At 48.4% G+C, this 19,006-nt stretch overlaps 1 protein-coding gene across 2 annotated transcripts; it reads left to right on the top strand.

Moving 5' to 3' along the window:
- The first annotated feature begins 4,582 nt into the window (after positions 1 to 4,582).
- Positions 4,583 to 19,006, top strand: ELAC2 (elaC ribonuclease Z 2). Of its 2 annotated transcripts, XM_067308189.1 has the most exons (24): positions 4,583 to 4,788; positions 4,926 to 4,976; positions 5,064 to 5,134; positions 5,837 to 5,901; positions 6,598 to 6,655; positions 7,178 to 7,246; positions 7,740 to 7,895; positions 8,379 to 8,437; positions 9,058 to 9,116; positions 9,205 to 9,277; positions 10,348 to 10,460; positions 11,127 to 11,225; positions 11,429 to 11,567; positions 11,646 to 11,731; positions 12,849 to 12,958; positions 13,703 to 13,799; positions 14,238 to 14,376; positions 14,937 to 14,975; positions 15,148 to 15,257; positions 15,731 to 15,830; positions 15,912 to 16,032; positions 16,346 to 16,424; positions 17,158 to 17,302; positions 18,096 to 19,006. In XM_067308189.1, the coding sequence occupies exons 1-24, from the start codon at positions 4,598 to 4,600 to the stop codon at positions 18,336 to 18,338; spliced, it is 2,472 nt and encodes an 823-aa protein (XP_067164290.1). In that variant the 5' UTR covers positions 4,583 to 4,597; the 3' UTR covers positions 18,339 to 19,006. The 2 variants fall into 2 exon arrangements, with proteins under 2 accessions (XP_067164290.1, XP_067164289.1); XM_067308188.1 differs by lacking the exons at positions 4,583 to 4,788; positions 4,926 to 4,976; positions 5,837 to 5,901 and having other exon boundaries at positions 5,061 to 5,134.

The following is a 19,006-nucleotide window of genomic DNA, read 5'->3' as shown; positions in this document are numbered from 1 at the left end:
GAAGCCTCTAATACACTGTCAACATGATGCTTCTGACCATTATTTTCACTCCTGAGGTACAGAGAGTTGTCTCCTCTGCTTGGTCAGGCCTTGAAGCACCTTAAGGGCAAAGACTGGCACCTGAAAATGCTCCGCAGTGCTGTGCCAGTTAGGTACTGGGGACAGAGGCACAGCATTCCAGCTACAGACTCTTCTAACTGCATTCCCAACACCATCCCCCTTCGTCCCCCAGTGCCTCCTGCCACAGGGCAGCCATGACCACCAGTCTCTTACAGTGTCACACCATCATGATGCAGGGATAGACCTGTTCCTCCCAGTGCTCTCTCCTGCCCCCTGGGCTCTCTGGGTGAACCCCCTTGCCTGAAACCAATTAATTATGGTTGTTGCTTTGCTCTCAAGGTCTTCTCTTTTCTGCTAATTTTGCTTCTTATCTTGGCTAGACAGGTTATCTTTACATCTTTATCTTCACAAGAAGCCTGAGTGGGCTGCTGAGTCACCTAAGCTCTTCATATTGTCCTATGTCATCTTTAATCTACACATAAATCTGCTCGTTTAATAAAACTCTAAACTATAGGGCACAATGGATAATCCGTGTAATATACACTCCTATGATAGCAAAAAAATCGAAGCATTGGTATCATCTAGGGAGAAGTCTCAGAAATAAACATCCTCCCTTGTCTATTCATGGTATTGGGATATTACTTTTAAATCTCTTGCATGACATGGCTGATGCTATTGCTTTGGTTGAATTAGTTAACCAAACTCTGCATTACTGTGTGTTATTTAAGCATTAATGGGCCAGATGGGGCACATTTCCCTTCAACCCTCAGGCAATGCTGGTTTCATAATGACTCTGTAAGCTGGAGCTGATTACTGCATGTGATCTTCACAAGCTGGAAAGATGAGGCATTAGGGGGAAATTAGACTGCAATTTAGCATTTATTATCAAAGGGCTGGGAGAGTTGTTCCAGGCGACCCACTTGTTCCAGTGCTGCCTGCTCCTGGAGTGGTATTCAGCTGCATACCCCTCCACGGCCTGACATGAGTTCAGACTGAATGTGGCTTTCCAGTTCACTGCAAGTCACTTGCAAGCAGCCCATATCTCAGTGTTGGTACTGTAACAGGAGATGGGTGCTAAGAAAGACACTAGGAAAGGCCGTGTGCCTCATACAGAAAGCACATAGACAAGAGGAGCACAGAAAGCAGAACATGCAGACAAAAGGGCAGAGGAGGTTGCAAACTGGCTTGGGCTTTCCCTGGGCAGGAGACAGGTTTTGATATCTATAGTGTCAATTAGACCAGAGGGCAAGTCCTCGGCCCAGTATCAGACACAGAGGTGGGTGATTCCTTCTCTGATGGGTGCTGCACATTGCCATAGCAGTGTCAAATGGCAGCACCTGCAGCAAACTCTACCTTTATCCTGCACCACTCCCCTTCCAGAGCAGATGGAGATGCCCACATAGGATATGGCAACAGTGGCTACCTGGGGAGCTGGAATGAGGGCCCCTCCTGGAAGAGGCCTTGGCCTTGCTCTGCTCTCAGTTCTTCACAGGAAGCTCTTTCTTGGATGTACTTCTAGTATCTGCCACAGAGAACACACAAGAGCACTTGTTGTAAGACAGCCTGCTTTGTAATTTTAAGGACCTGTACAACGTTTCAGAGCAGGACCTCTTACATGCAAAGGAGGCTTGAAGGGCAAAAGCCCATCTCACTCAGTCCCTGTAGCACCACATCTTGTGATTTTGAGAAATACAGATGTTGTCTGCAACATTAAAGGTTCAGGATGATTCCTGTGCTTTCTCACAATCCAGTCAAGGCTCACAGCGTCTGTGCTCTCAAAACATGCAGCAATAAATCACAGCTGTTATTCCAGATGACTTTGAGAAGCAAGGGATAACTTCTGCATCCAGGAGTGCAAAGGGAGAGAACTATTCCCAGCTTTCACAAGATCATGTGCCAAATTTAAACACAAGATCTTTCCCAACTAAGCCAAGCATAGGCTGACAGATTGTTTTCCAAGGAAATTTGAATCATGACAACAGGTAAGTTGGCAAAACACACAAGTCTTTCTCTTTTAAGTACTTTAGGGATTAAACTTTGGGATCTCTCTGCTCCTCTGCCAAACCATCTGTTAGTCTAGGACCACTCTCACCCAAAACAAGAATCAGATCCATAAGTCGAGACATTTCCTGCTGAACCCGAATCATTCTTTGAAATGCCTTTCAAAAATGTGAGCTGCTCAAATGACACAGCATCTGCAATTGCAAAGGGCAGTCCTGTGCATTCATTGATATGAACCTCAGATAAGATTCAGAGTTTTTTTGACCACTTTCTATGAAATCCTCGTAAGACTGTCAGGATATTAAAGATAGTTTTGTAACTTTACAGAATTCCACTGATTTTAGTGAAGTCACAGCTCCAAATACTGAACTGTGCACATAAAAATGGTGCCATTGAGGTTGGACAAAAGTGCCAGGATTCATTAGACTACAAAAAACACACACCGTCATTTAGTTATTTCATCAACTAAAGAAACATTGGCTGGAAATCCCATGCCAGCTGGTCAGAGCCCTAAGAAAGCTTTGCAGTGGTCCCAAAGGTGCACACTAAAAATGTTTTCACAGTTTCTGATTGTTCACCTGAGCAGAAGATTATTAACATAGGAAGGAAATGATGCAGCAGAGGGAAGGAATGCAGTGATACAGCACACACCTTTAGGAAACTTCAGTTGTGTTTGGGAAGCTATTTGAGATCTAAACTGATGTTTCCCTGTCTGGCTACAGGGAGCAGAGCCAAGTGCTGTCAGCAAGCTTTAAGCTGAAGGACTGTAATGTGGAAAATGTGCATGAACAAAGAGTCTGCTATTCAAAGGAACACTCCCTTTATTTCATACAGGAGTTGGGGGGGAACCAGGAAAAAAGGCCTTGCTAATTTGAACTATTGTGTGAAGATATAGGAGTCAGAAGGAGAGATTGTAAGTGAATTATAGTCTGGGACAGACTGAACAAAAAGGCTTGTAGAACATCTGTAAACATCTGTAACATCTGTAAATAGCCATGGCAAGATCTGGAGGTTTGTATTCCTGGACAGGTCCACTCAAACTGTTTGCTTGGATCACTGGAAAAGAAAGGGAAGAACTCTGGCACTAAGAATAAAGGGAGACAGTGTTTGGAGAGCAAAGCACTGGGAAAGATAAGGTTTGCCTTTGAAAGTATGGAAGAAAAGGGTTATTGATGATTAGCATTGTTTATGTTGGGGTACTCTGGTTACAGTAAAATTTAGTGGTTCTTTTTAAACCAAACAGAAAGCCCAAGAGAAGCCTAAGAAATCACAGTAGATTTGGACAGTTGAAAAATAAACAGATCTAAGGCCTGGATCATCTAGTATTCATAAACAGGTCCTGAACAAGGCACATAATGGAAGAGAAGTTTGTGAGCAACCAGGAAAAACTGTGAGGAGGAGGCTAAAGAATCATAGGATAATCCAGGTTGGATGGGATCTCCCAAAGCCCTTAGTCCAACTTTGTGCTCAAAGCAGAGTCAGCTCTGAGGCCACACCAGGATGCTCAGGACTTTATCCAATCTGATCTTGAAAACCTCCAAGGAGGGAGACTGCACAGCCCTACGGGCTACCTGATGCAGTTGTTCACTGTCCTCACAGGGAAAAAGTTTTCCCTTATATTGAGCTGGAGCCTCTCTCAATCTAATTTATGCCTCTTGTCCTCTGCTGATATACTGTGAAGAGCTGGGTCTGGCCTCTCGCTGACCTCCATGTAGGTACTGGAAAGCTGCTGGGTCCCCCCAAGGCCACCTCCCCTGCAGGCTGAACGCGCCTGGCTCCCTCAGCCTCTCCTCACGGGGCAGGTGTTCCAGCCCCAGGCACCTCGGCGCCTCTCCGCCCAGCGCCCAGGCCCTGCGCATCCCGCCTCGGCCGCCGGGCCAGGAGCTGCCGTGCATTCAGGCTCGGCCCAAGCCCTCCCCGAGGCGGCCCGCAGGCCTCCCCGGCCCCGCCTCATCCCCACAGCGACGGGCGGGAGTTGCTGAGGGGACCCCCGGCCTCAGCGAGCCTGGGGGCACCGGTGGGGGGAAGGAAGCGGCGGGACGGCCGGGCGCATCACGGGCGGCCACGGCCACGGCTGAGGCGGCAGCGCCCCCTCCCCCAGCCGGGGCCAACGGCCGCCGCAGCCCGCGCGCCGGGCCAGGAGGAGGCCGCGCACCGCCCCCCCCCCCCCACCGCGCCCACGCGTTGCTAGGCACCCGCGGGCGGCCGCTTAGCGCCGCGCCGCAGCGTGCCCGCAGGCTCGATTGGGCAGGCCCTGCCACGTGACGGAAGGCGTCACGCCGAGCCCACAGTGCGGGTCATCGGGCCGGGCCCGGGAGCGGAGCCGCGGAGGCGGGGCGGCGGGGCCGCCGCTCACTCCTCATTGGCTAGCCCGCCTCATATGGCGAGGGACGCCGGGGGCCGCTGTGCCCCTATTGGCGGCGGGTGGGTCCCGGCGGGGCGGAGGGGGGGGGGTGGTGCGCGCGCGCGGATGTGGGCGCTGGCGCGGGCGCTGGGTGTCCGCGGCGCGCGGCGGCGGCTGGCGCTGGGCCGCGCCATGGCGGAGGGGCCCGCGGCGGCGCGGCCGGCGCGGCGGCCCAAGGACATGCCGCGGCACGTGTGGGCCCGCGAGCGGCGGCGGAGCGCCGGCACGGGCCTGGCGGGGCCCAACACCGTCTACGTGCAGGTAGTGGCGGCCGGGAGCCGCGACGCCGGCGCCGCCGTCTACGTCTTCTCCGAGTTCAACCGGTGAGTGGAGGCCCGGGGCCTGCGCGCCGCGGCCGGGGCGCCCTCGGCCTGCCCCGACCCGCGGCGTCCCGTCCCCGGCTGGGCCCAGGGCGTCGGGGCGTCCCGCCGGGCCTAGCCTGACCCTCCGCTTCCCTCAGGTACCTCTTCAACTGCGGCGAGGGCATACAGCGGGCCATGCAGGAGCACAAGTAAGTGCGGGATACCGGCAGCGGCCACCCCCGTCTGCTCTCTGGGGCTGCCCTGGTCCCGGCTTACTCCCCCATCTTTCTCCTCAGGCTGAAGATCTCCCACTTGGACAGCATCTTCCTGAGCCGGGTGGCCTGGGCCAACGTCGGCGGGCTGCCAGGTGAGCGGGGCTGGCTGGTCGGGAGCCTCAGTGCCAGCCTGGCCCCTGGGCTGGTTCCACTCGCTAGAGCTTACTGTGGGCTGCAGTTGTGTGTAGACCAGAGATGGTTGCTTTGCCAGACGTCCTTAAAGTGGTACTTAAGGTCTTTTATGTAGAGCTGGAGAGAGGAAAAGCTCTGTCAGAGCGGTGTGGTTGCACATGGGGCTCTGCAGTGCTTTCAGCTGTAGCGTGTTCCCTGCATCGGTGCATGCTGACACGTGGTGGAAGAGGCACTGCCTCACCACTGCACGTGGCTTTATCTTCCCAAAATGTTCTAGAGTAGAAGCATTGTTATTCCTCCTTTGCCAGTTTGGAGCCTTTTGTGAGTCAGAATAATTCAGTGGGAAGGGACTTCCAGAGGTTTCTGGTTGATCCCTGTGCTCAAACCAGGATGAGATTAGATCAGGCAGAAATTCCAAGAAAGGAGATGGAAAGGAGATTGGGTAACTTGTTGCCAGTTTTGACCGTGAAGATATGTGGAGATAAGTGATTTGTTGAAACTGTCACAAAGCCAAGGCAAATTTGAATTTAGATCTGAGTTCAGGTGTGATCTTCACTGAGAGGCCAGGCACTCCATGGCAGTGAGGGGGATCTCTCTTGCATGATCCGCCAAAGGACAGTGGGGCTGTGATAAAGCTGTCTCTCTGCTTTGCTTTGTTTTAGGCATGATTCTCACATTAAAGGCTATGGGGCTTCAAAGATGTGTTTTCTTGGGGCCACCAAAGCTGGTAAGTAGTGGAAGCTTGCAGAAGCAGGAGGGAACCTTTCAAACATTAAAGCTTACCTTGCAATTGGGGAACTAGTGTCAAGGCAGTGAATCATCTTACAGGTGTAAGGTGCTGGTCTGAGTTAGTGCTGGCCTGTTTGTCTCTGCTTGAAGGGCTGGCTTTACAAAGCAAGTCTATTCAGTTACACACAGAGCAATGTCAGACTTCTGCTCCTTGAAACTGTCTTGTCAGCTAAATTTCTGATGAATCATGTTATAGAAAGAAGGGCATCCTTTTGTCTCCTGTCTCCTTCCCCCTTCGCATATTCTTTTAATAGAAACTTGATATCTGATCTTTCGCTCAAGGCAATGCTTGCCAGCCTAATGCCATGTCTAGGCGAAGAACTTCCAATCCTCAGAATTGTTTTGTTACATTGCGGTATCTGCTGGGTATTTATGCTGAAGCAAGAGGAGGGCTTGCAGGGGGGAATTTTCACCTTCGTTTTTCCATTCCCTTTCTAAATGGGTCGTGTGCTGTAGGTGAGACACCAGCCCAGTGCTTTCTGGCTGGCTACGTAGTGTCCAAGTTTCTCTTGACTGGGAGTTGAGTCTTTGATCGTACTTTACTGGAAGAAAGCTGTAACTTTACCTTTGAAAGTGGTGCTTGCATTTTATATTGCTTTAGAGGTGGCCTCCCAAAACACTGTCTCTTTTCCAGCAAAGCTACTTGAAAGCCATTCGACTCTTTCCTGGACCCTTAAAGAGAATGGACTTAGGTATGTACACCAGTGATTTGTAACTAAATATGAACTTGTAACAAATTCTTTTGGTTTCAGCTGTGGCCTAAATTGTGTTGAGCTGGAATAATTTCAGAAAGAATGGCTCTGGTTTAGATCCTTTTGAAGAAAGTTTTGAACAGTTGTGTTTTAATCCCATTTGATGTTCAAATCCATCACAGGAACTACCTTCAAGAAAAAACAGTGTTTCCAGCACTATTTCTGGTAGGCAACTGCCAGTCTGCCTGAATAGTAAGCAGAATTTAGCTTGAAAGCACTGTCAAGGCAATATGCCTCTAGGGACTGCCAGTGAACCTCCTTACTGTGGTTTTGTGGATGGTGTTTTATGGATGGTGGGCTTCTTAAGAGCTTCAGTTATTCATTGATCTTTGCAGTGAGGTGGGGGTCTTCAGCAGTTTTTCTCTGAGGGAGGAAAAAAGTCTTCTTCTGATTTCTTGAATTCTTCTAAAGTTTGAATCTCTTCTTATTAACTTGTTAATGCCTACTATTATCTCTTCCAAGCTGTACAGTTGCACACAGAGCCGGAGTATAAGGATGAGACGATGACAGTCTACCAAATACCTCTTATAGGTGAGTGTGTGAAGCTGGAGTCAGAGAGGAAAAGTGCATGTTTAATAATCATGCTTTAAGGTGGTTATAGGAGTGGCTTCTGTTTGCAAGTCTGAGTAAGGAGAGGTTTATGAATTTGCATGTTTGTTCTCAGGAGGTGAGTCTCTTTCAAAGAAACAAGATGTGCTGAGTCAGGGCCTTAGCTTGTTCCTTTTGGTGTGGGTATGTAGAATAACATGTGGAATGGGGCTTTTTTCAACCACTTGAGTTTTCTTACTACTGAAAACTGCAGATCTTAGGGCACGGGCATAGGCTTGATGGAGTCTAGCTGTTTTGAGAAAATCTGAAGGACTTGAACAAGTAGTGGATAGAATATGCATGAGCAAGTCAGATTGGGGGAAGAGTTCTTTATTTGGGGGCAGTTTAAACATGACTTGTGGAAGAAGGGATGCTGCTAGTGCTTCTCTTGTCTTTGTGTGAGTGAGTTTGTCTGGTTTTCTTGGATTTGGGACAGGAAAGCCACTAGCTGCTGAAAGCATGTTGCCTCAGAGTCCTGGAGCATCAGCCCAAGGTGAAAATAGCCCAAAAGATGATCCAGAGCCTGGATCCCCAAAAGCTGTGCGGCAAAGCCTGGAGGAGGACAAGGAAAAAGAAAGCCCAAGAAAAACAGGTGGAAAAAAAAGAATGTTCTTTTTAACATAATTGAAATAAAAGCAAATTGAAGCATGTGTGTTTGTGCTTCAAGCTGTTTGCTCTGTGGAAGTGAGATATGTAGATGTCCTCAGCTGAAGGATTTATATGGGACAGAATGGGCTGTGGTAGTTTGGAAGCTGACACAGAACTAATGCAGCCTGGAAATGGGACATGACTCCTTCTTGGGGTGCGATTAGTCTCTGTAGCTTTTTGCAGGTTATTTGCATGTAGATGTTGAGGTTGATTATTTTTCAGTCTTGGGCTTTAATTTGGTTTATTATAGCTGAAACTGTGGGCTCTCTAGACTTAGGTGCTTGGAACATTTTGCTGCTGGGCTCTGAGTTGGCTGGATGATGAGGGTGCTGCTGTTCCTGTAAATACTTTAGCAGATGTTGAAACATTTTGGCTTTCAGGAAAGTGAGTCGGTGATGATCCTGAGTAATCTTGCTTTCTTCTACAGGTGACACAGAGAAGCGTGGTGACAGGCATCCTGATCTGGTGATGGCTTTCCTTTGTAAAGTAAGACTGGCCGCAGTGGTCTCTAGATCGATATTTTGTCTTGCTGAATAGATTTAGTTGGAGATGACATTTTCAAGCAGGACTTTATGTTGTTCTATGATTCTTCCCTGTAAAGGTCAGAGAAGATGGAATATGAGTAGGAACCTGTAAAAACTAAAGAAATCTTTAAGTGCTCTTTATGAACTAGCCAGTTAAGAGCAGACAGGTTCCATTCATGCTTGCTGCTTACTTGGTTAAAGAAAGGAGCGAGGAGGCAGCAGTATGATTCTAGAAACCAAAAGGACCGGTGAAAGCTTTTTGGGAGTAAAGTAGACTAGTGGCTGTTGAACAGACAGTAGAAAACTAGTCTGCCCTCCTTGTCTAGAAGATGGCTTGCTGAAGACTTACTGTTCACCCTTTACAGATTGTGGGTATATCCAGAGCCCTAGATTCCCCAGGTCAGATAACTTAAACAGTGGGGAGGACTTGGTGTACACAACACCTGATATTGAAGGTAAAGGAAAAAAATGCCCTGAGCTTGTGGGGTGGTATATGGCAGAATATGGATTTCCTGGCCATGTTTAAGGCTCTTTGGTTGATTTATTTATTTATTTATTTATTTATTTATTTATTTATTTCAGATTCACCCAAAGAAAGGAAAATTCTTAGCAGCTAAAGCACAGGAGCTAGGCCTGCCAGTGTAAGTACAGGGGCCCAGCCTGGGGGATGAGGCAGCTCCAGTCATATTGATATCATTATGCTAAATATTTCAATGGCCTTGTTTTCAGGGGAACTCCAGCCATTTTTCCCATAATCACAGCTCTAAAAAATGGGGAGAGCGTCACTTTTGAAGGCAGAGAGGTAAGATCCATCTGTGCTTTCTGCTGTGGGTTTGCATTATCTTGGGGGCCCAGTGAGGGTGGGAGGATAGAAATAGTCTCATGCAGAATGCTGTGGGTACCAAGGGGCATTGGGATGCTTATACATTTAACCCCCTTGCTTGTGGGGGTAGGATGGGTGATAACTATCTGCCTATTCCCTCTCATCACTGCTAGAGTGCATTGGCAGGGTTTTGCTGTTCTGGAGCTCCTGAGTTGCTTTTTTTGCTTGGTGACTGGTCCCTGTTTCCAGCCTAAGCTGTTACTGAAAGTGGCTCCCATGGGGTGTCTTCTTGCTGTCTGTCTGGGACTGTTGCAGGGGATGATTAGGGAAGCACACTCTGAAGTGAGCTAATCTGTGCTAATGGCTGTGTATGTCTGCGGTTTGTCTGTGCTTCTTCATCTCCCCTTCCCAAGCTCCCAAAGCTAATTCAGGTTTAGGAGGGAATTAGTAGAGTTAATCCCTGCATGTTTTAGATCTGGAGTCTGATTACTTGTGTAGCCATCACTCCGTCCTTACTCTGTTTGCACTTCTTATACCATGAGGAAGTTAAATGCCTTAATCTCAGATTCTAGACTGAAGCTAGAGGCACAGCCAGCTCTGGCCATTCCCAGTTGACCTGTAAATGAAGATCCTAACCTGAGGAACAGGATTGACATATCTCTGTGCCATAAGGATTTCACAGAGCTGCTCTTCTCAAGCAAGCAGTTACTGTTGTCCAAGTCTGCTGTAGGGACCTGGAAGCTGCTTAGATTCCTTTTCTGGTAGCAATTTGTTTAATTGCTTGTTCTAAAACCTACCAGGTTTGGGATTTGCTGGCACTAGTGACACAATGCAAACTTGTGTAATGGGAGGACAGAATGGAAACAAGAACTGCACTGGTTGGGTTTGGTGAGCATCGAGCGAGCTTGCTCTGAGCTGGTTCTGCAAGTCCCAGTAGCCTGCTGGGGGTTTGCTGGTAGAGCAGCTACTGAGAGAGTCTGATGTAGAGATGCAAGGAGGGTTGTGTGTGTGGCCTGACCATGGGGTGACTTTTGTGTAACTGCCTGCAGCTGTTGCCTGAAGAACTGTGTACTCCTACTGATCCTGGCCCAGTGTTCATTGTACTGGAGTGTCCCCACGAGGGCTTTGTGGATGCTGTCTGTGAAAATGACACCTTCCGAAGGTAGGGGGCTGGATGATCAGGGGGAAGGTTGGGGTGGAAACATCCATGCCAGGCTTCACTGAGGAGAAGTTCTTGTCCTATTCTAGATGTGTAAGTTCCCATGGCTGAAGTTTGAGGTATGTGGTACTGTTAAGGAGCTACACATGCAACAAAGGACTGGTGGTGCATTTGGGAGTCTTTTAGGAAAGGCAGGGCTATGCAGGACCTGTGAGGGTCTGTAACTGTGACAGGCCTGTCTTCCTTGGGACCTTCAGGGAAGAGAATGTGCACTGTGGTGTATTGCTGAGGAGCATTAGAGGGACTGCCGCGCCTTGTGTGGTGAGCCTAGATGCCTAGATTGCATGCAGTGTCTCTGCAGGGCTTGTACAGAGACACGTTAGGCTTCTGAAAGGCTCTGAAGATGTTGGTGCGCTTGGAGGAGAGGAACTGCCCCAGGTGGGAGAGTGGAGGTGGCAGCAAATAACTGGTTTGAGCTCCATGCAACTCAAGGTCTACTGTGAGGTGGAGCCTGGAACTTCTGCATTGTGCTCATAAGACCTGTGCCCTGCCTGCTTCTGGCAGGGGTGGATCTCTGTTGCTATTGGGACTTCAGAGTGGGAAGGGGATGCCAGGGTGATAAAGGACCAAAGCTCATGTGTTTCTCACCATATTTGAATGCCCTTCTAGGTACCAAGAAGGGCTTCCTGAGAACCAGGTGGCCTTAGTTATTCACATGACTCCAGAGTCAGTGCTTCAGGACAGCCGCTACCAGCAGTGGCTGGAAAGGTGTGTGGTCTTCTGATACTTGGTTTTATGTCATTGCTGAGCAGCAGATTGTTCTTACAATGTGAAGGTTTTTCCCAGGATAGGAATAACTGTTGGGGGTAGCAGGGATCTGGCTCAGAGATTAGCTATGGCCTTGGGTGTGCACATGTGCTTGACCCTAATGTGGGACTGAAGCTGTTAAACTTTTTATCTTTCTCTCCTAGATTTGGACGTGGAACTCAGCACTTGGTACTCAATGAAAACTCTGCTGCAGTGCATAACCCACGTAGCTACAAGATCCAAACCCAGCTGAACCTTATCCACCCAGAGATCTTCCCTCTGCTCACCAGCTACCAGAGCAAGGTAGAGGAGGCCCCTCTTGCCTGTGTACCTCACACCCCTGAGTGAAGAATCTGTATAACATCATTCCTTCCTCTGTAGGAAGAAGAGGCTGCCTGTAGTGTGCCCATTGTCCGAGGAGAGTGCCTCCTGAAATACCACTTCAGACCCCAACAGGAGTGGCAGAGGTCAGTGGGAATCTTTTTGGCTTTCCAGCTTTGAGAGTTGGCTTGAAACAGTTTTTCACATGTGCTAATATAAGGACAGAGAGTGTTCCTGAGCTGAAGGAGGTCAATGGATAGATATTCTTTCTGGCTTCTTATCTTAGGCTGTGCTGGAGCAGTCCCTATGCTATCAACTGTGTGCTTTGAAGGGTCTTTGCATCTCTGCAGTCCCTAGAAATCTAAGCCACAGTGCAGGACAGGGATATGAGCGAGCCACTGAAAACATTGCCTAGACAACTCTGGTTTGGAGGTTTATTTCCATCTCTCCCTCATGTAGGCCCACATGCACTCCAATGACCTTTACTTTGACCTCACATGCTGCTCACCAGCCATGGTTGTGGCTGAGCGGATGGTGGCAGGGAGAGGTTTCTCAGGGAGGCTGGCAGGCCTGGCCTTACTGGGCTTTCTGTGTCTTCAGACAGTAACAGGTGATTAAATAGATGCAAGTTTCTCTGCTGGCACTTGCTCTGTGGGCAGGTAGGAGAAGAGGTTGAGTGAGGATTTTGGGGGCAGGGTACCACATGATGCAAGAGGACACCAGCTTCCTTGTCTCAAATTTCTGGCGCTCTCAGCCAGAATAGGAGGACCCAGATGCCAAGAAGAGCTGGAGTTTCTCTGCTAATGGTGTCTAGAGGCCTGTAGTATTGCACATGCTCTGAAGCAGGGCCAGGAGACAGGACGCTTTTGCTTTTGAGTGGTGCCTGGAACTCCTTCTGGTGGTTGTTGCTCTTCCAGGAGTCCTGGTGCTTCCCATGCAGGGCCTTGCAGTGCCCTCTGGTGTCTGGATGCTCTCTGGATCAGGTCAGCACTGGGGAACATACTGCTTTCCAGGAGCTGTTTGCTTCTCTGATTTGCTGGAGTCAGCATTACTGTTGGGTGGCTCAGGCTGACCAGGTCCTTCTGGCCCACACCACATGCATGGATACATCTCCCCAAACCCTCAAAACAGAGCTTGGAAGGAGCATTTGGTCCTTTGTTGTAAGGCTATTTCAGAGTTGTAATTCAGCGCTTTGCCCTGAAAGATGCTGTCTCTTCAGCTTCTTACCCACCCCATCCTGTGATGTGTGGCCTGTTCTTTCAGGGATGCTGTGACTGTCTGTGATCATGATGCATTTGTAAGTGAAGCCCTAGATCTCCCTGACTTCCAGGATCGTGTGAAGGAGTGCAAAGAGAGCCTGCCCGCTGTGCCAGGTAAGTATTAGCAACGTGTCCTGGCTCAGTGTTAATGGGAAATGTGAGGTCTTGGTGACTGAGTACTCTAGAGCTCAGGAAAAGCTGTGAATGTGAAATCTTCCTGCTGCTTCAGAGGTGCTCTTAACTTCTCTTGGAGCTGTGTGGAATAGGGGCTATGTGCAGACTAGGATGGCTCCCTTCAGTTGAAGTTAAGTAGTCCTGTGCTTCTGGTTTTCCAAGGCTAGTGGGTTTGGGGGTTGAGCACTGTTGGGTGTTTTGAGTCTAAACTGTCCCTGTATGCTGCTTCTCTGTGGTGAGCAGAGCTCTGCTTGTGTTGAACGCTGTCTTAGCAGCTACAGCGTGAGTCAGTATGTCTGAGAGAAGTCTTGCTCTAAAGCCAGCTCCCTGTAAAGCACTGCTCTCTGAATTTCAGTTGCTGTGTGCAGTGAGGCTTGCCCGGTATGATACAGCACTACTGGCTTACTGTCCAGATCTTGGTACTGGGGCAAGTCAGGGTGCTATGGAGCAGCAGCTAGGTCCCTCCTGAACTGGCAGCTCTGTTGCAGGCAGTGAGCCTTTTCTGTCTTCTGTCTTCCCTTCATGAATCTTGCTGCTGTGGGAAAGCCAGAGGTTGAGGGAAGCGGTAATAGGTGTGCCAGGTGTGTAGACTCTGGAGATACCAGGCTACTGAACTGAAGTGTCTGAATGGGCAGTGTGCAGATAGCATTTTCCTTACAAATTGTTGTTTTCCACTTTCTCTAGGAAATGTGGATGCTTATCCAGAAATTGTGTTCTTGGGAACAGGATCTGCAATTCCAATGAAAATCCGAAATGTCAGTTCCACACTGGTAAATACTAGGTAAATCCTAACATGTCGTGTATTCTCCTCAAGGAGGCTAAGTATCTCAAGGGCATCTGGACCCAGGGCTGTTTTGACCGTTGTGGTGATGATACAGTGAGGGTTCCCCTATCTTGGAGTCCATAGGGCTTCAGTTCCAAGTACCTTTCTATCTGTAGGTGGGGAAAACTCTAGATCTACTTGTAGAAGACAAATGTTTAATGTCTTCATTGATCTTTACTGTCTGTGCCAAGGGTGCATTCAGCATCAAGACAAGACCAGAATGGGCAATGCAGACGGAACAATCTCTCTAAAGCCTCTGCTAGTAGGACTGGAGTGGCATTAGAGGTAGAGCACAGAGCTCTCTGCCCTCCAACCCAGAAGGTCCCTCTTGCTGAATGGGCCTGGGACAGGACTCCTCCGGGTGCCGCCAAACATCTTTGTTACTTGTCTTGCCAGCTCTACCCGATCTCTGCTCTTGGACTGTGGGGAAGGGACATTTGGACAGCTCTGTCGCCACTATGGAGAGCAAGTTGATCAAGTGCTGTGTAACATAGCAGCTGTGTTTGTGTCTCACATGCATACTGATCATCACTCGGTAGGTTGAGTGTGTTGGAAGGAGAAGGGGCTCTGCTCATGGCCTGCTCTGCTGTTTGGGATTTAGATATAGCTGCAGCTGATGGATGTAGGCTGCCCTGCTGTTAGGGCCGCAGCTCTCCTCTGCATTCCCCAGACACTACCTATTCTTACTGTGTTTCTAATCCCTTCTTTCCTACTAGTGGTCCCTGCAGGTTTGCCAGGATTGTCTGCAGGTGCCATTCTCCCACAGTGTCCAGCCTGGCTCCCTTTAGTGCTTGCAATAAGCAGTCACAGAAGGCTCAGATGGCTTATTCTGGATTGGGCCTGATCAGGGCAGGCTGTATGGTGGGCTGCTGTCTTGTGTCTGGAAACCAGATTGGGACTGGGAAGTAGGATAGAGATTTTCTTCTCTCTACTCTTCTTTTGGGAGCAGACGCAGAAGCACTGGGGAGGGCTGAGAGGAATTCTGGCCACTGGCTTGAGGATAAGTGGTGACAGTGTCACAGCAGCTCAGCAAGGTGTGGTTATTGGCTCGGAAATATCTGATTACAACTTGCTAGTGTTTTTTCCTCTTTACAGGGCTTGTTGAACATCCTGATGGAGAGGCGGAGAGCTCTTGTAAGTAGTACTGCTGTTTCACTGCTTCTGAATTTGCCTTGGTGTTAGTGGGTGAGAGGGGCGTCTCCTGAGAGTGGTGGAGAAGCACCATTTTTTTTTTCTTCACTAAGCATTCCCTCTCTCAGATTTAGTGTACACCTAGTACTGATTTCTCCCATCTTTGCTTTTCCAGGCATCTCTTGGTCAGGTATTTAGCCCTCTGTTTCTGGTAGCACCTGAACAGATCATGCCCTGGCTACACGAGTACCACAACCACTGTGAAGAGATTCTCGGAGACATTAAGTGAGTGTGTTCTGTGTGGTATGTGGGGAAATATCCTTGGTGGGTCCTTAGTCAAGGCAAACTGCTGTCATCCATTCCCCTCACCTCTTAGTTGAAGGCTGCTAGGACTCTTTCCACTGTGTGTAGGCCTGTGGTGTGTAATTGGCAAAGGGGGGCATAGGATTTGTTACTCAGTTGCTCTACTGAAGACTTATGTGCAGATTTGGAAAAGGGATTTGGGCAAGTGGAGAAAGGTTTCTGGAGGAGAGAGTATTTGACAGTGGAGAAGTGGTTAGTTGAGTTACTGGGGCACTGGATAGTAAAAACAAGGGAAAAACTAGCTGAATGCACAAATAGTCTTGTTTGTAAGGCACTGAACTGAGAAGACATGAATGACCATTTAGGTCATGGATTCCCTGAGAAACAGGCTGCTTACAGATAAGATCACATTTTATTTTTGTACATGTCCTTAGTTCTTTTCCCCTCTCTTGCAGAATGATTACTTCCCAGTCTCTTGTGAAGGGCTGTGAGAACATCAAACCTAAAGCCAAATGGTTTGTCAGCTCTCTGTTGGAGAGCTATGACTTGGCCGAGGTAAGCTCACAAGCTGACAGGGCCAGGTGCTGCAGGGGGCAAGAGGGGGACTTGAGGTCTAACATTTGTGTTCTTGTTCAGTTTCAGACTTGTGAAGTCCAGCACTGTAAAAATGCTTTTGCTTGTTCAATGGTCCACAAATCTGGCTGGAAAGTAGTCTATTCTGGTGACACAATGCCTTGCATGGCCTTAGTACGAATGGGTAGGTGGCAAACACTCTCTGTTTGAAGAATCCTTTTGCAAAAAGCCTTTAACTGTTAGTATGTGAAACAAGTACCCCCAAACCCTTGGTACTGCTCCTACAGTGGTAAAGGGGGTGGGAATGAGAGTTCATGTACTTTAGGCAGTCGAACTAGTGTGTATGTTCAGACTGTCAGTTGATGCTACTGCTGTCTGTCGTGTATATGCAGCTAGCAGCACCCATGTCTCAGTGCAGAGAAGGTCTTTGGGTCTATTGTATCTGCACCGTGTTATGTGCTCCACCAGAAAGATTGAATATGTGATTATTTATACAGGGAAAAATGCTACGCTGCTGATCCATGAAGCGACACTGGAGGATGGCATGGAAAAAGAAGCCATAGAGAAAACACACAGGTAGGGTGTTTTGCACCATTTCTCACCTTTGGGAGACATGTTCTTGGAGCAAGTGATGAGGGCCCAGTGGTGTGCTGCTCATTGCACCAGCTCTGTAACACACACACAGCTCTTCTGAATGGCCCCAAGGGGAAATGGGGACAGCTTTTAAGTGGGCAGTTGTAACTCTGCAAATAGACTCGCCTAGAAGAGAGGCCCAGTGCTTGATTACATTTCAGGACTAAGCACGGGAGGTAAATGAGTTATCTACTCCCAACAGCTGAGTGCACAATTCAAACAAAGCACTGTAGCCAGTGTTGCTGAGTGCTGCCCCCAGCAAAGGTGGGGAGACCTGAGAGCAGCTTTCTGGAATTACATGCAAGTTACAGTGTATGTTGGACTTGCTGGCATCCCTGAGACAATAATTTGAATAAGCCCTGGTCCCCAGTTTCTGGAGCTCTTAACTGTAAGACTCCAAGCTTCTTTCCTGCCCTCTGAGTCATTTCAAAATGAGAGGCTTGCTGCGTATGTCAACTGCCCATGGAAGAAACTTGGGGTTCGCCCACTAAGAGCCAGGGACACATTTAACTCGGCGAGTGTTGTGCTATGCAGTGTTTGGTGTTGGTGTGGTGTGATGTGACCTTAGAAGGTGCAGGACCTAACCTACCTTGCCATGTTGAATGGGCAGCACTGTCCAGCCCATGGAGCAAGCTGGGGCTGGTGTACATGGTGCCAAATTCTCTTTCTTTTGTAGCACAACCTCCCAGGCAATTCAGATTGGGATGAAGATGAATGCAGAGTTCATCATGCTCAACCACTTCAGTCAGAGATATGCCAAGATCCCACTGTTCAGTGAAGACTTCAGTGAGAAGGTTGGAATTGCGTTTGATCATATGAGGGTAAGTTGGGAGCTTTGATCAAGACTGTGGAAAGGTTTCAGTGCTGCCTGGGTATGGCTGCGCATGCATGAATTTCTCCATTTTTAATGGTGTATCAATACACTGTTTCCTTCTGAGAGTAGTTTCTGTGAAGCAGCTCCTTTTGCTCCTGGCAGCAGACATCAACATGGAAGAGAATGGGTGGGACAGAGCAATTCACCTTCTAGACAGGCGCTGATGGCTCCTGAGAACAGAATTTCACTTTTAACATGCTGGGTACCTGCCCCATGTCACTTCTATTTTCTGCACACTGCTCCCAGCTGAAAAGATAATTTTGCTTCTATTCTCACTCCCTTCTGAATTGGTGTGCTCCTTTAATGGCTTCGTGCAATATAAAGAGATATCCAGGACCCAAAAACTGGTAGTGCTGTCACTGTATTGAACACAGCTGTACTAGCGATGATGGCTCACTAGTCAGTTAAAACTTGTATCGTGTCCGCACTCTTTCTTTTCAAGGAAATGTAAATAACTTAGCCTGTGGGGTCTGCGAACTGGCTGCTGCACTGCTGAGAGCAAACACCTGCCCGTTGTTGTTAGTGCGTTGTAAACCTCCACTGAGGTTTGGGCTGTGCTGTACACAGGTGCTAGGTGTGCTGTGTGTTGTGCTATATAGCGTTTGGTGTTGGTGCTGTGCTGGGTGCTGTACAGGGGAAGAAGCAATACCTTGCCATCTGAATGGGCAAAAGACAAGGAGGGAGAAGGGGAAACACGAGCAAATTCTCAAGCACGTGCTTCTGTGCCTAATGTATTTCAGGTACGGTTTGGTGACTTTCCAGTCATACCAAAGCTGATCCCACCTTTGAAGGCTTTGTTTGCGGATGACATTGTAGAAATGGAGGAAAGGAAGGAAAAACGGGAGCTGCGCCTTCTGAAGGAGGCCTCTATAGTCTTGGACAAACTGGTTAATGGTGAGAATGAGGAAGCACCAAGCCAAAAAAGGAAACAAGCCAAGAACCATCAGGAAGTACCAAGCAAGAAGCTTAAAACGGTGAACTGAAACAATGTCAAGAATGCTCTCTTCTGTATGAGGTGTCCCGTTTTCTCCGGGCCTCTGGAGTGCACAGTGCCGAGGACTGCCCGCAAGCACAGTGGGAAAGGGCTGGCCTTGAAGTTCGGTGTCTGGGTTTGCTTGGTCATCGGTGGATCCTCATGGGCTGAATCTACCAAGCATGCTGTAAGCAGCGCAAGTCCTCCTGGCAACAGTATCTACCCCTACAGTTCCTGATTTTGGATCTTGCTAGTCCACATATAATTTTTTCTTTTAACCAAAAAATTTTCCCTTTGAAGTGTTTTATTTCTGTTTTTATGCTGGAAACTATCGATACTGTAACAGCAGCGGTTGTGACCTTTGAAGTTGCAAGAGATCAGGTTTGAGAAGCCCTTGTGGGGTTGTGGATTCTCCAGAATAATGTGGGCAGGTCTCTGGGTATCTGAGGAATGTAACTAGGTATCAGAACCCAGATTATAGGAATAAATTTCACAATAAAATGGGACCCAATTAATTTGTTTTAGAGCTTTAGATTAATTTAAGGATCTTAATTCTGCTGTGTTCCCATTTTATTTTGGTTTTCTCAGTTGATCTTTCAAAAGACCAGTTTTCCAAAACATTTATTCAGAATCTGAATAAACCAGTCAACATCTTAGAAGGGTGTGTGTGTTGCCTAA

The sequence above is a fragment of the Apteryx mantelli genome, chromosome 19 (genome assembly GCF_036417845.1).
Source record: "Apteryx mantelli isolate bAptMan1 chromosome 19, bAptMan1.hap1, whole genome shotgun sequence".
Taxonomy (NCBI): Eukaryota; Metazoa; Chordata; class Aves; order Apterygiformes; family Apterygidae; genus Apteryx; species Apteryx mantelli.
Note: the sequence above shows the minus strand (reverse complement) of the source record. Positions and strands in the feature narration are given on the sequence as shown.

Coding starts and splice junctions, on each gene's coding strand:
- ELAC2 (XM_067308189.1), top strand. CDS start 4,598: ATGGCGGAGGGGCCCGCGGCGGCGCGGCCGGCGCGGCGGCCCAAGGAC. Junction 9,278..10,347: donor TCACTTTTGAAGGCAGAGAG/GTAAGATCCATC, acceptor AACTGCCTGCAG/CTGTTGCCTGAAGAACTGTG. Junction 16,425..17,157: donor GCCATAGAGAAAACACACAG/GTAGGGTGTTTT, acceptor TTTCTTTTGTAG/CACAACCTCCCAGGCAATTC.